The sequence below is a fragment of the Puma concolor genome, chromosome D2 (genome assembly GCF_028749965.1).
Source record: "Puma concolor isolate L17-30 chromosome D2, mPumCon1.1.hap2, whole genome shotgun sequence".
NCBI lineage: Eukaryota > Metazoa > Chordata > Mammalia > Carnivora > Felidae > Puma > Puma concolor.
In genome coordinates this window covers 17911443-17926299 of record NC_141677.1, presented here as the reverse complement: position 1 = coordinate 17926299, position 14857 = coordinate 17911443, and the positions used below count along the sequence as shown (strand labels likewise).

The 14857-nt window shown below is 56.9% G+C and overlaps 1 protein-coding gene across 1 annotated transcript in view; it reads right to left on the bottom strand.

Annotated features, from left to right (window-relative positions):
• PGBD5 (piggyBac transposable element derived 5) overlaps window positions 1–14857 on the bottom strand; it is a 102567-nt gene that overhangs the window by 27735 nt on the left and 59975 nt on the right. The window contains exon 2 of the mRNA XM_086679704.1: window positions 2629–3056. Within this exon, the coding sequence (XP_086535830.1) occupies window positions 2629–3056 (428 nt within the window). The remainder of the gene's footprint in view (window positions 1–2628; window positions 3057–14857) is intronic.

Here is a 14857-nt window from a genome sequence, read left to right as displayed (position 1 = left end):
TGAGCGAGAGAAGGAGGAGGCCCCCTGCCTGCCCGTGCCCTCACCTCTGGGCTCCGAGGCCCACACCCTCCCCTTGGCCCGCGGCTGATACCAGTTTCCCACTGCTGTTACCAGTCCTGTCACGTCCCTGCACCCTGACCACACGCCATCCACAGTCCCCCGCATCCGGTCGTCCTCAACTGCCCTTCTAGAACACAGGACTCGTTTCCTGCTGGGATCCTGACCAACACAAAAGGCGCTAGATACCAAGATCGTAGCCAAAAGAAGACACAACCTCACAAACACAAAGGTAAACGCGAAAATCAAATACAAAGGATATGTTAAAAAAAAAAAAAAAAAAAGAAAGGAAAAAAAGGAGAGAGGGAAAAAAACCCTCCAACACGACCAAGGAGCCCTTCCCCAAAGGAAGACTTATCTTGGGACTCTCTTCTTTCTCTCGGCCTCGCCAACCCGGAAACAAAGAACAGATGTGGAGGCAAGAATAAAGCGAACGTTGTCCCCGGGCTCTCAGTGGTTCTGGTCTCCTGGCTGCGCACCTGAACCACGCAAGGGAGGAAGGCCGAGCTGCCCGCGCGGGTTGCCGTCCAGCCACTGCTGGCTCGGGAAGGTGCCAGGCCCCCTCAGGGCACCCATGCCTGGGCTGGGAAGGGACAGGCCTATAATCTCAGAATTGGCTGGGAAGGGACAGGCCTATAATCTCAGAATTGGCCGGGAAGGGACAGGCCTATAATCTCAGAATTGGCTAGCGGGCGCCACAGTGTGCCCCAAGGCACCCCGGGCTCCAGAGACACACGCGCACATGGTGACCGCCCTGGGCACAGGTCTCAGGGTATCCGATCCCGCGGTTTCAGAAGGCAGACAGCACGAGGCCGGTTCACAGCAGCACACAACACACATGAATATAACCCTGGCTAAGGCTGGCCTGGTCCCGGGACTAGAAGGATCTTCAGCAACCTTATCTTGCAGCTGTTAAATAGCAATCATCCAAGCAGCCGGCTGTTTGGTTCTTGAGAGATACTCAGCCCACAGCTTCCTCCAGGGGCTCTTCGAATGTCTGGCCCCAAGGATGGTCAGAATACTGTATTTTACCCCTTGCATCCAGCCGGAAGGGCCCCAGTTTGGTTCATTTTCAACTAAGCAAATATTTAGCGCAGCAAAAACGAAAGTGCCCGGCCCTGTATTTGGTCCTGCAGGGCCTGTTGAGGGCAGGGCCAGCGTCCCCAAAGGATCCCACCTCCTGTTTAGAAGGTCAGAGACACAACTGGGGACAAGAAAGACTGGCACTAGGCTGCCCTATAAATAGTGGGGGGGGGGGGGGGGGGTAGGCCCTGCACTGGGCCCAGGAGACTCGGTAAGTCTGCTAAGGCAGAGAGAAGAGGGAAGAGCTTTCTCGGCGTCAGAAAGAGCATCACAAACACCTGGAAATCATAACGAGCCCAGCACATTCACAGCACAGCAGGGGGAACGCTTCCAGAAATTGTTTTAAGGCTCCCACAGACCTGAAATAGAGTGAGATCTTCCCCCACAAAAACCCTGTGATTTTCAGCTGCACAGAGAAAAAGGCAAGCTACAGAGACAGGGAAAGAGAGAACATCGAAAAGAATTTGAGGTTTATGAAGAAGGCCCTTGGAGGAAACGCACGAGGAAGAGTGGGTAGATGGATGGCTACTCAAACGCATAAATAAAAATGACGTCAACTTTGGTTTCCACACTGCACAGGCCAAAAGGAACTGGGCTCACATGGGCCGAACACGTCCTAAAGTTTTGGGCTCAGGAATGAGCTGCCTCCTCAGTTTGCGAGGCCAGCAGAGCAGTTTGGAGGACGATTCCAGAACGCCTATCTCACCACAGCCAAGTGTACTGGCCACAGGTCGACACCAGAAGGCAGCCGCTCAGGAGCTGAGGGCACACATAGCCTTCTAGAACCAGTTAGGGAAGTTGGGGTGGTGCCAGGGGGCCCTAACAGACCTGGGGCTCTATGGAACCCTGGTCCAGAGGCCCCGCTGGTGACAGTGTGCCAGGTGGACCCCCTGCCCCCCACCTGAGTGACTCCGGGTTACCTGCAGGGCAACTGAGATCCGGCCTCCTGGCCTCCTTCCCTCTGCCACCTACGAGGCTTCGGCCCTTTCCACCACCAACCCGGGAGTACATCCCTACTCAGAGAACACGGGAAAGTGACCCATCAGAGGTTCTTCTTAATCTAAGAATATTGGGGCGCCCAGGTGGCTCAGTTGTTAAACATCCGACTTCCGCTCAGGCCGTGATCTCGCGGTTTGCGGGTTCAAGCCCTGCGCTGGGCCCTGTGCTGACAGTGTGGAGCCTGCTTGGGATTCTCTCTCTCCCTCTCTCTGCCCCCTCTCCAACTCGTGCTTTCTTTCTCTCAAAAGAAATAAACTTAAAAATATATATATAAGAAACGTCCGAGCCTGGAAAACACGTAATTTGGAAAGAAAACGCCATTACGAGGAGGGGGTTACGGGAAGGGGGGCAGGCAGCGGCAGAACCCCGCTCTCTGAGGTCTCTGCGGCTTGGGGCCGTGAGTCCATCGCTCCCCTGCACTCCGAGGAGGGTGGAAGGCAGGACGGGGAGCGGGGGGCGGTCCCGGGGCACCCCCGCGGCCGATCTCACCTGGGTTTGGGAAGGCCTGAAGGCAGAGTCGAAGCCGTTCTGCAGGGAGTCGAGGAAGGGCTGGACCTTGTAGAGGCCGTGCGTGGTCTGGCTGGAGCGGAAGGCCACCACGTGGAAGTACTTGAGGATCTTCTCGAAGCGAGCCTGGCTCATGACCAGGGCGAGGCTCCTGTTGCTGTAGAAGCCGCCGCTCCAGATGCTGAGGACCGACTCGCAGTGGGAGATGCTGGTGGAGATCATGTAGCCCAGGAACGCCTTCATCTCCGTCAGCGTCACCTCGGCCCAGGCGCCGTCGCTGCCGAAGCGCTCCTGGAACTTCTTGGCGTACATGTTCGTCTGCACCACCATGTTCTTGAGCACGTTGTCGGGGACAAAGAGCTGGAAGAAGTCCATGGCACTGGCGCTGGGGGGCATCTTTCGGGTTGGACCTAAAACGAAGGCAGGCCGGGGGTTCATTGCCGCAACCACCACCGCAGGGTGCACCCTGCCCCCGCCCCCTCCCAGCGCAGCTGGCTGGCCCGAGCCCCTCCCCCCCGCCATGAACTTCGGTCCCCTTCCCTGGACAGCGGCACGCGCGCCCCCTGCCGCCCGGGCCCCGCACCTGCAGGTCCTCCCTCCACCGCGCACCCCAGGCCCCGCGTTCTTCCCTGTCCAGCAAATTCAGAGAAAGGGACGCGCGAGCCGTGGGAAAAGACCCACGCAAGGTCACACTGAACTTAACACAGGAGCTCCGCCGTGGCTTTCTGCCTTTCGTTTCGCTTTCTTGTAAGTTGACTTCTGTAAGTAAGAATGCTTTCACCCCTCGGGGCCTGAAAATTTCCACCCAGGAGAGGCTGCAATGTTTATTTCCTGGTGCTCTCCACGTGGCAATTTGGAATTTATCAGTGAATACATCTGAAGCGGCTTGTTCAGATAATTTCACCAATGTAATAAAGAGCTCACAGTTTTGGGGCGCCTGGGTGGCTCAGTCGGTTGAGCGTCCAACTTCCGCTCAGGTCATGATCTCACAGCTCCTGAGTTCGTGCCCGGTCAGGCTCTGTGCTGACAGCTCAGAGCCTGGAGCCTGCTCTGGATTCTGTGCCTCCTTCTCTCTCTGCCCCAACCCACTCGCATTCTGTCTCCGTCTCTCTCAAAAATAAATAAACATTAAAAAGAGAAAATTAAAAAAAAAAAAATCTCACAGTTTTGACTAATGCAGGGACAGCGTTCTGAACTACATACACACACATCCACCCGTAAGAGATACGGCTTCCAATCCCAGTGTCTTAAGTCAGGCTAACAGGATGTAGAGGTTTGTAGGAAACAAGCTTTTTTTATTTAAAAAAAATTTTTTTAAGTAATCTCTACACCCAACTTTGGGGCTTGAACTCACGACCGGAGACCCCAAGTCCACCGACCGACAGAGCCAGCCAAGTGCCCCCTGAGGAGACCAGCTTTGCAATTTCTAATCAAAGCCGGGCACGCTCTTCGGAATTTTAACCACCCCCCCTAAACCTTCTCTACTACTGATTTAGGCAGTCTCTGAAAAACACGTTTTTTTCGCAGCAAAATAGGACAATGTACACCCAACCGCCCAGGTTTCAGATCAGGTAGAGTGGGGAGGTGAAACCCTGAATTTACATCTAGCTAAATGCACAGTCTTGGATAAATTCCCTCTTTCCCACGAGGAAAGCGGAACACCTGCTTCGCAAGGCTGTTGTGAAAACCTAGAGACCTTTACTGAGATGTTATCAGCAGAAATCCACTGCCCTGGGCTCTGGGCTCTGGAATGCTCAATTGCTCTCATGTTGGAGAAAAAAACCCTGAAGCCCGGAGAGTGAAGTGACCACCATACTCACTGTCACCAACCAGTTACTGGAAGGGCACCAGGCGGTCCTGGTGCCACTGGCACCTAACTGCTCTCGGAGCAGGTGGCCCTGGCTGCAGGGACAGCGAGGCCAGGAGACAGCGGGGCCCCGGTGAGTAAGAGCGGCCTGCGGCCTACAGCCCCACACCCACTCTTTAGTGGAAATCCTCTTATTGCAGCAAAGCCTTGCACCCTCCGGTGGGTGAAGCCATAAATTATTCAGGGGTAGCTCTCAAAGAGGAGAAAAACCAGCATTTTAATTGCTACATCATGCTGAGTGAGCAGAATGAAATTTTCTCTTCCAAAAGTTATCTTTAAAGCAATTTCGCCTCCCGGGCTATTTCGCAATGAATCCTCCCAGCAAACTCTGCCCTGGCCAACTGTTTAATGAAGAAACGGGGAAGTAGCTGGCTCCCATCTTATCTGTTTAGTTTGGATTTACAAGCATCCTCCACTGCCTGTCTCAGCTGTTCTGATTCTTCGTATTGGAAAGTGTTGGCACAGGCCAGTCCCTGGGAAGGGATGGAGGGAAGGAGGGAGGGAGAAGATGCTATTCAGTAGATTCAACCCATATCGTCAACCTTATAATAGGGCTATTTAATAATATGGCTCTGGGGGTGGGCAGCATCCCCAGCCAAGACAAGACTCTCTTACATTTGATTCATTCACAGGAGCTTTTCCGGCTATTACCCCACGTGATCCTTACAACATCCTCGTGAAGCCTCGTCCCCTTTTGCAGGGAAGGAAACAGAAGCTCAGAAGTATAGGGATCCAGCCCAAGGTCACTCACTTGTAAGCGCCTTATCATTGGGGCGACCGTCTTCCCACCTGGCCCAGCACCAGTCTGAGAGCACCTGCTGCCGCTGTAATTATTAACGCACCACATCTGCTCTCGCGAGTGGACAAGAAGGGATGTGGCTGTCCTGCACACAGTGCATACACACAGCTTAAGCCAGGCGCATGGTCCTCAACACCCCCCGAGCTCCCTCTACCTCTGGCACGCACACATTTCACGGTGGGCCACGTAGGGTTACAATGCACAGCCAGAAGGAATTCTGAAGGGAAAAAAACCGCAAAGGCGGCATGGAAGTGGGGGTGGGGGTGGGGGCAGGGTGGTAGGAAGGACCTGCAGTGCCCGCGTTTACCTTCGCGTCTGCCGAAGGGAGACAGGGCTCTGCGTGTTGATGACACATGACCAGGCTATAAACTCATACAGTCATCTCCCGGCCAGGGGAGGCCGGTGCTCTCCCCACCTCCCCGCCCCCACCATGTCACCAAGTCACTCTTCAGGGCTTGCTTCAACCATCGACCACCTGGTTCCTTCAGCCCCCCGGGGATCACCTGCTCCCTCAATCCCAGGATGCCACAGCAGGCCCACGGGCCCAGGGTAGCATTAAGAATGGTCCAGTGATGCTCAGATTCCCTGAAGAGATTCCCCCCCACCCCGAACCACTACCCCAAGGGAGAAACCGACCCCCTCTTTCCAGGAGCGACATCTACAAAAGCAGATGTCCTGTTCAGGGGGTGGACTGTAACGCAAGGGCAGTTAGCAGAAACCACTTATTCTGAGAACACTCACGGGTGTCGTATTGATCCTAGGAAGAGAGGAGTAAGACCCAGTGCTCTCTCCCCAGGAAGTTCTCGGTGTAGGGACAGGAGCAGGCAGCAGACAGTGACCAGTGATGTCAGGCTCGGGGGAGGCCGGTGCTCACAAGAGGGACCCCGAGTCCAGATCCTGGGAGTGGGGTAGGGGGGGATGGACGAGCCGCGTGAGATGGCTCTCGAGACTGGCGGCTGCAAAGGAGTGGCGGCAGGGAGGTTACAGTAGATCTCAGGCACTGAGAACATCTCCCACAAAGGCCCTGAGTTTAGCGGACTGTGCAAGAGAGAAGGCCGGCTGCAGGCACTGGGGGGGCAGGGCCCGGACTCCCCGCAGCGAGGCGAGAAGGGCTGTGAGCACCGCGGATCGTGCTCCCGCTTTAGGGGGAATCACTACAGGTGGTGTGTGGGGAGGGCCTGGGGCTGTTCCTGAAGCCAGTGAACACCGGGGGGGGGGGGGGGGGGGGGGGGGCCTGAGGGCTGGCCGCATAGCTTCCCCTCCTGGCTCCCTCACCTCTACGCATGGCGCCGTGCTCAGTTTCCATACAGGTGTGCTGGGCAGGGGGAGCGGACTGCGGGCGAGCCGGGTACCGGAGGCGGCCTGAACCCTGGGTCCTCATCAGTTTGTCATTTCCACTTGAACCAGAGCATCTTACAACACACGTGTCCAGGCTGAAACTCCAGATGCCTCACTGTCCTCTCCCGTTTTGCTCCTCCCCGCCAGCCCCCCCCCAGACACCAAAACCACCACGGGTTCCTCTGCTGCCGGCGCCCCGCATCCCGCCCACCCGCGCGTCCTGCTGCTGGAGTGTGTGATCAGCCACCCATTGCTCTGACCCAGGCAGCCACCACCCCTGGCCTAGAAGGCAAAAACGGTCTCCGCCCAAAGGATTCACGGCAACAGGAAAAATCGTTAAAAGAATATAAACCAGGTCGCTACAGTCCCCTGCTGAATTCAAACACTCCCGGGACTTGCCACCGCGTTAAAGCGAACCCACATTCCTGACCAAGCGCTCAGGGCCCTGCAGGGCCGGGTCACAGCTACCCACCCCCATCCCAGGCCGCTCTCCAAGGGCAGCTGAGCACAAGGGGTGCAGGCAGGGCTGGGGTCAGGCCCGGGCTCTGGCACACTCCTTGCACCCCAGGGCCTGCACCCACGCAGACCCGTCCGCAGGAAGCAAGCCTTCCTTGTGATAAAGCGCCCCCAACCACAAGCAGAGAGCCGGTCCTGCCCATCCCCATCCAGACTGCACTTCCTTCCTGCATTTATCATAGGCCACGGTTGTTCGGTTAGGGACTTACACACCAGTTCTGGTCCGCCTCTGCGGTCCCGCCCTCTGACCCGGCCGCAGTGTGACGGCCGAGGTAAAGGCCGCCGGTTGCAGCGCTCTAAGCCCGGCCCACGGTATGCCGGATGCCCCCGCTGACAAGGTGGATAGAGTGGTTGAGTGGGGAGGGCCGATTCCACGGCCCACGCAGGAGGAAGGGCCTCTTTGCTGAGCCCCATGGAAGGGATCCGGTTTCGTGGACAGCAGCCCATGTCGACGTCTGATAAAAAAGGTAAGGACAGCCAGAAATATCTGTGCGGAGGCGGAAGCCTACGTGGCCGGGGTCTGCAGCTGCTGGTTACGTGACCGTGGCCAGGCCACGTAACCTCTCTGCATCTTGGTTTCCTTCCCCGGCCAGTGGGGGTAAGAACCACCACGGAGGGAATGAAAGCCACAGGCCGTGGCCCGTCCTGGCCGGTCCGCCACGAGCCCCGTTTGGTGTGAGGGTCCCGCAGGAGCGACCGCCGCCCGCTTTCACGGTGCCCGCTTCACAGCCACAGCCACATGTGGCCCTGATCCCCTCCTTCACACCGTCTGGAAGGAAAGTGTGGTTTTCTCAAGTCCAACCTTCCAGGGACAAAAGCAGTCATTTTGAGATGTGAAGGGCATTTTGCATCAACTGGCATCGTGGGGCAGCAATCGTCTGCAGCTTTGTGACACAGATATGGATCCCTTCGTATTCTGAATTAAGGGCTTAAAATAACAAAATGAGGGGCGCCTGGGTGGCTCTGTCGGTTGAGCGGCCGACTTCGGCTCAGGTCACAATCTCGCAGTTCGTTGAGTTCCAGCCCCGAGTCGGGCTACGGGCTGACGGCTCGGAGGCTGGAGCCTGCTTCGGATTCTGTGTCTCCCTCTCTCTCTCTCTCTCTCTCTGCCTCTGCCCCGCTCACACTGTCTCTCTCTGTCTCTCTCTCTCTCTCAAAAATAAACATTAAAATGTTTAATAAAATAAATAATAAAATAACAAAATGATTCTCCCCAGGCAAAATCAAGCAGATATAAAAATATAAAAGAACATCCTGTGCGATCACAAAAATATTCCTCTCAGCTGAGATGTGAAAAAAAAAAATCAAGATATTACATTCTGTAAAAAGGTAACGTAGGAAATAGCCAAGCTATTGTGCTCAGCACCGGCTGCAGCTGGGCCTTTTTCTTGGGCTGAACCAATCCTCCTGTCTTCTCCGTTTCTCTCCTTCCTCCCTCCGCCCGTGGCTGACGTGCAGGACAAGCTGTCTGTCTGACGAGCTGTCTGTCTGCCAAGCTGCCGAGGCCCGAGTCTCGGCTGCAGAATCCAGCCACACGGCCACTCAAGACCTCCAAGGCTTCCTTCCTTGTTTAACCTCATGGCTCATGGCTACGTGACCGGGAACAAATTCGATTCGCAGCCAGATCAAGGAATGTCCACACAGGGGCGGGAGCCTTGGGTAGGAGTCCAGGCCGTGTTCCTGACCTCCCCAGGGCTCGACCCCTCATCCGTGTGGCCCGATGGGGTAACGCACACCTGTCTCACCGGGCAGCTGGGAGCCGCGTCCAGCTCCTGTTTTGGTTTAGGTGTGACCGACCTGCGACGCTTACCCACGAAATACCAACACAGGCTCAGATGAGCGTTAAGTCCTCGAAATGGTTCCTTCCAACCGGAGGACACATGAGACTCCTCGCCGCTCTCCAGGGCCTTTAGAAAACATGCAGAAACCTGGCCAGGAAACCGAAGTACGGCATCAGTCACGCAACTTATCGCTTGCAAGGCTTCCTTGTCAGGAGCACGGAAGGGCAAGCCGTGTGTGTGTGCGTGTGTGTGCACATGCACGCGTGTGCCCATGCGTGGTCTCCCTCATGTTAATCCAGCCCAGTGGCGGGAGAAGACACCGGCAACACAGAGACAATTCTGGAATGGGACGCCTGAGGTGACGCCGTTCACAGGAGTAGTTCTCGTAGAAGAGGGCTAATGTGTTGGCGATGTTAAAGCTACGCCCCTGACCAGATGTCACGTGACAAAGAACTGCTTTGCAGAGAAGGGGGGGGCACGCACCCACGCCTGACATATAACGGATTTTCAAGACAGCCCAACTTCAAGAACGAGGCACCCATACACCTATAAGGAACAGTCTTACACGACTGTGTAAGGTGAATAGTCTTCATCTATGTGTGACGGCCAGCTCAAGGGCCTGCCACCTGCAGTGGGGGGCGGGGGGGTGGGGTGGGGTGGGGAGGGACCCTGACCATCTCCACGTGCACTGAGCTAACAGGGAGCAGCTGGAACCGAACGGATCCGCTCTCGCCTGGGCCTGCAGACCCCCCCCCCCCCGACCCCAGGGTCCTCTCTCTCTGGAGCTCTGGTCGTTTACATTTCAGGTCACGCACACAGACTGTTCTCTGGACTTTGTCAGCGAACGGAGATCAGGTCACACGCGCTTGGACGGGCAGAACAGGGAACTTCTGCTGCTCCCGCCGCATCCGGTTTTGATGTAAGCAGCAAGGTGACAACACGGGAGGGGCTGTGACCCCGACCAACAGCTCAGGTGTCGAAGGAAGGAACGAACGCTGCCAGTCGCAAAGCTTCATTGCGAATGTGACTCCCTTAGTGGCAGTAGCCTAAAGGCCAGGTGACGGGGCTACTCCGTGGCATCCAGGAGTCCGTGAGTCCTCCCACGGCTAAGAGTCCGTGCGGCCTGTGAGAACAGCCGGTCCAGGCTCAGACCCCACGCCCAGGACCACGCGCATCCCCTGTGCCCCCGGACCAGGCTTCTCCACTAGGACACTTCCCCACCCAAAGCACAGATTTCACTTTTCCTTCGTGCTGAGCTAAAGCATAGCGGGGAGAGGTAGGTGGCCGTTAAGGATGAGAGGCGGAGTTGGCCGCGGCTGGGGTTGGGGGCGGGAGGGAGCTGGTTCTGTTCCCGGCTCTCTCCCTGTCTAACCGAGCCTCTGTGAAACTCCAGTTTCTTTGGGTTTCAGTTCCTCACGGGTGCCTCTCCTCCTCCCCCTTCCAAGACCGATGAAACGGTAGAGCCAACGACGGAAGTATTCCGAGGAATGTAAGTAATTATGTAAAAGTCACCTATCACAGTTCGGAAATAGTTGCCGGCCAGCAGAGTCGATGACCTGGGACTGGGCTCCAGCTCCGTGACGCACGAGGCGCGTGACCTTGGGCAAGGTGCTTCATCACTTCATCTTAGTGCACGTGGGACGGGCGGCTTGAAGGACAGCAGTTTACTTCCCACGGTTCTGGAGGTGAAGGCCAAGATCACGGTGTTGACAGACGTGGTGTCTGGAGAAGGCCACTCCCTGGTTCACAAGGGTCTTCTCGCTGTGTTTCCGTGCAGGGGAGGTCCAGGGAGATCTCTGGGGTCTCTTTCCTAAGACACACTAATCCCACCATGAGACCCCACCCTCATGATCTAGGCGCCTCCCACAGGCCCACCTCCTCATACCCTCGTGTTGGGGACAGGGTGGGAGTTCCGGGGGCCACGCAAACGTTCGGTCTATAGTCCTCGGCGACCCACCGTCTCCGTGTTGGTAGAGCGAAGACGAAGAGAACGGTACCAGGAGGTTCACAGTCAGGGTGCGGACGGAGAGGGAGGACGCCCAGCAAGAGGCTGAGATGCCCAGTGATGGATCTGATCACATGCCCGACAGCATCCGCCAGTCCCCTACCCCCGGCTCCTGTCCCACTTCCCAGAGCTGACTTACCAGATGGCTATTACAGAAGAGCAGCCTTAGCTACCACAGTTGATAGTTCATTTAGACGCCGTGTCTATTTTTCACAGGAGGCTGTATTTTTAAAGCCTCTGCTTGGAGACAGAAAGGGTGGCAGGATTTTTGTCTCCCGCTTGGGAAGTACACGATGGGGAGGGGACGGGGAGCTGAGGAGCTACAGGGCCACCGTCTGGGGCCGGCCCCACCTCAAAGGCCCCGTGTCACGCGCAGTGGCCAGCGGGGACGGGCCACCCAGAGAATTTGCTCATTTCCTCCGTGACCTCACAGCTTTTTCTTGCTTCCCCTGCTTCCCGCTGTGCCAAGGACACCCACCTTGGTTCTTCATGCCCAACCAAACCAGGTTCATGGCCAGTTTCCATGTGCCTGGGTGCTGTTTCTTCCTCAGGCTCCTTCTCCAGACCTTCCTCCTCCCGCGCACTGGGCGCCCGCTGAGCCCACGGGTGTCCCCAGCTTGCTGCCCGCCCTGGCCAGTCCCACGCAGCATCACGGTGCATGTTCCTCCGAGGCAGGCAAGAGAAAGGGACCGCGCCCCGGGCACTCCGGGAGAGCGCGAACGATGAAAAGCGTGGACAGTCCCCCTAGGCTTCAAGAAGTGTATTCCAAGCCATGCAGCTGATGGCATATAGAAAACTCTGGTGTCCCTCACAGAGGGTCTTCTGTGCATAAAGCACCACAACAAGCAGTTAGCTGACCACACTTGATTCTCACGGGGGTCAACCCAAGAGGCTCTGGGACGCCCGCTCTGCAGCCGCGGAAGCAAGAGTCTTGCCCCAGGTCACCCCGGCTGGTGAATGAAGGAGCCGACAGTCTCTTCCCCCTGCCAGGCGCAACCCACACACGTGGGCGTGGACTCCCCAGACGGCTGAGTCTTCCTGGCGTTGTGGTTGCTTCCAATTTCCCAGGCGCGTGATGCAGTTCTGACCTGGGGAGGGTGAGGGGAGGCAGAGGGCCGGCCCAGGAAGGAGGACAGAGGCTGTGGCGAGACAGGACAGGAGCTGAAAAGGAGGCTATTTAAATATATATGGACTTGGGAGTTTCTTTCTTTGGCTGAAATAAATTCTTAGAAGGAACTCTGAGCTGAGGCACCACGCACGCCCCCCCCCCGCTTCCAAAACGAGCAGCGATGGGGACGACAGGGCCCAGCAGAGCAGACGCACCGCCAATGGGTCCGGCTGCCGGAGCGCAAACAGGAAATCCTGGATAATTTTGGAGGAAGTCATAGGGATTTTATCACTGATGGCGAATCCCTTGGGAGAGGTCCAGAGGGGGTTTGTGGAAGGTCCACACGGATGGGAGTTTTGTCTGTTGGGTTCCCTGTTGGGTCTTAGGCGCCTAGAACAGTGTCTGGCCCACTGAGGTGTGCTGAGTGAGCCAGGGAAAAGGGAATGTGTTCAAAGGCTAATGACCCTCCAGGTCTCAAGGTCAACAGCAGCATCCTGCAGCTCACATAGAAGGTCAAGGGCACCGAGGTGCTCACTAGAACATGCTGCGGGAGAGTAGACAAGACAAGGGGTCGGATCCACAATGCGTGTGCTGGATGTAGGGCCAGGGACCCTTTGCAGACAGCCTGAGGTATGGGCAGGACCATCCCGTGCGTGCGCGCATGCGTGTGCCTGAAGAGGGAGTAGGGATTCGGGCGGGACCCCCTCGTCCACACCTTACGTTCCTCAAGACGCTGGGTTTAGCCCTTTGTGCCTATCTACAAGAGAGATTAAACACAGAGTTACGGAGATGCACAGACTGGGCCGGGCAACATAAAATGTGCCATGTTTGCAAACCAGTCTTAGTATTTTAAAAAAATACTGGGAGCCCAAGGAAGGGGACAAAAAGCAACCAGCACAGGCCCATCATGACCTCTGCGATGGCTTCGCCACGGGCCAGAGGGAATGAGAGAGTCGGTGAAGAGGCCAGAAGGCTCTGGGAGGCCCCAGAAAGGGTCTGGCCCTTTCCAACCCGAAAGAGAAGGTACAGGCCACACTGCATCCTGAACCCAGTCGGTGGCATCAGGAGGCGGGGCCTGGACCTCTGCTCTGGGGCTCAGGAGCCCTGCTTCAGAAGCAGCAGTGACAAGGGTCTGTGTTGACATGACGGTGGTTAGGTCAATGAGGAACATCAGAGGCCACTGCGTGGGACTGGGCTGGACTCCCTCCCTAGAAAAACCTATTAGGACACAGGGGGTGGTCACCCTCCCCGCCGCCGGCAGCTGACTCTCGGGCACCTCCCCTCCTGGCTTGGCATCGCTGGTGCCACCCACTGCCTCCTTTCACAGCCCAGCACAGGTGTGTGGACCCCAGGCCATGCTCCTTGTCTCCCTCCACCAAGCGTCTGTATTTGCTCTGCGTGCCTGTGTCCCCCGGGGGCACCCGAGTGCAGGACTGCAGGATCGCTGGGGTGTGGAGGGAGGAGGGAGAGCAAAGGCTTCCGGTGGAGTCCTCATCCTCCTTTCTAGTACTCGGGGACACCCATGGCACCCTGTGCGTGGAGGATGGGACCAGGCGCTTGTCTCGGCACAGCTGGGCCAAGAAGAAGGCAGGCAGGCCGGAGGGGCTTTATCTCCGCACCCTAACTGCATCCCTCTAATGCCCTGCACAGCCCTCCAGGCCCCGGGAGAGAGAAGGCAAGGGACCAGGGACCAGGGACCAGGCAAGAAAGAAGCACATCCTGGCCAAGCTGGCCGGGAAGCCTGAGAGAGGGCCCACATTCATGCTGTGACTCACCGAGTCAAGCCGGTGGAGGGAGGTGCCGACCTCCGCATCCAGTGGACTATGGGGAGAGGCTGGCCCCGTCCCACCAGCCACCTGCAGCCTCACCTCCCCAAGAGGAAGCAAGGAACCAGAGGAGGTCAATGTTATGGTTACTGAGTTGGGGGCGGTTCTGGCCTTCAGGCTCCTATCCTTTTTCTTCCTAGAGCCTTTCCTTTCTCAGGGTCACACATCCAGAGCCCCGTTCCACAAGTGTAGCTGGGCCGGGTATGTTATTTATTGCTCAGTGAACATAAAAGAACGTTTACGTATTTTATTCAGCATACGTGTATATGGCACTTATGCTGTATATGTGTTCTGCTTTATAAATGACAGCTTGACTCCCTTCCTCCTTGATGATAACTCGGAGACACGTGCACCGCTACTAACCTCCATGTATCCAATGAGGAAACTGAGTCACAGACAGGTTAAGGGACTTGCCTGAGGTCACACAACCAGCAAAGGGCAGGACCAGAATCCACCCCTGGTGGCCCAGCCTGAGTCCATGCCCCTGACCACCGCACTGTGGTAAATCTTGCCGGAAGATTCGTCCAGTATCAGTGCCCCCCCACCACACGACCTCATAGCCCCAACACACACAGCTGACAATAGCAGACGCCTCTATAGAAACGAGGGAGAGGAAGCCAGCAGCCTCCCCCCAGGCTGCCCACCTGTGATCTGACCCCCCCAGCGTTAGCAAGGACACAAGCCTCACAAGTGTAGGGGCTCATTTTACTTATTTTCCAGAATCCCATTACTGGATCCCAGTAAGAGCTGGCTGGCTGAATAACATTTGCTGGGGTGTCACCGAGACCTCCTTTTCCCTTCTGGGTTTGGGTGGGACCAGGCACTCACAGACACCGCCCAGAGTCACAGCCCAGCTCAGATCAGCGAGGCCCCCGGCTGTCTGCTCAAGTTAACGCAGCTTCAGGACGTTGCAAAATGGCAGCCGTCAACGTCAACAAAATACCCTTGGACGAGACAGAGCTCCAGGGCAA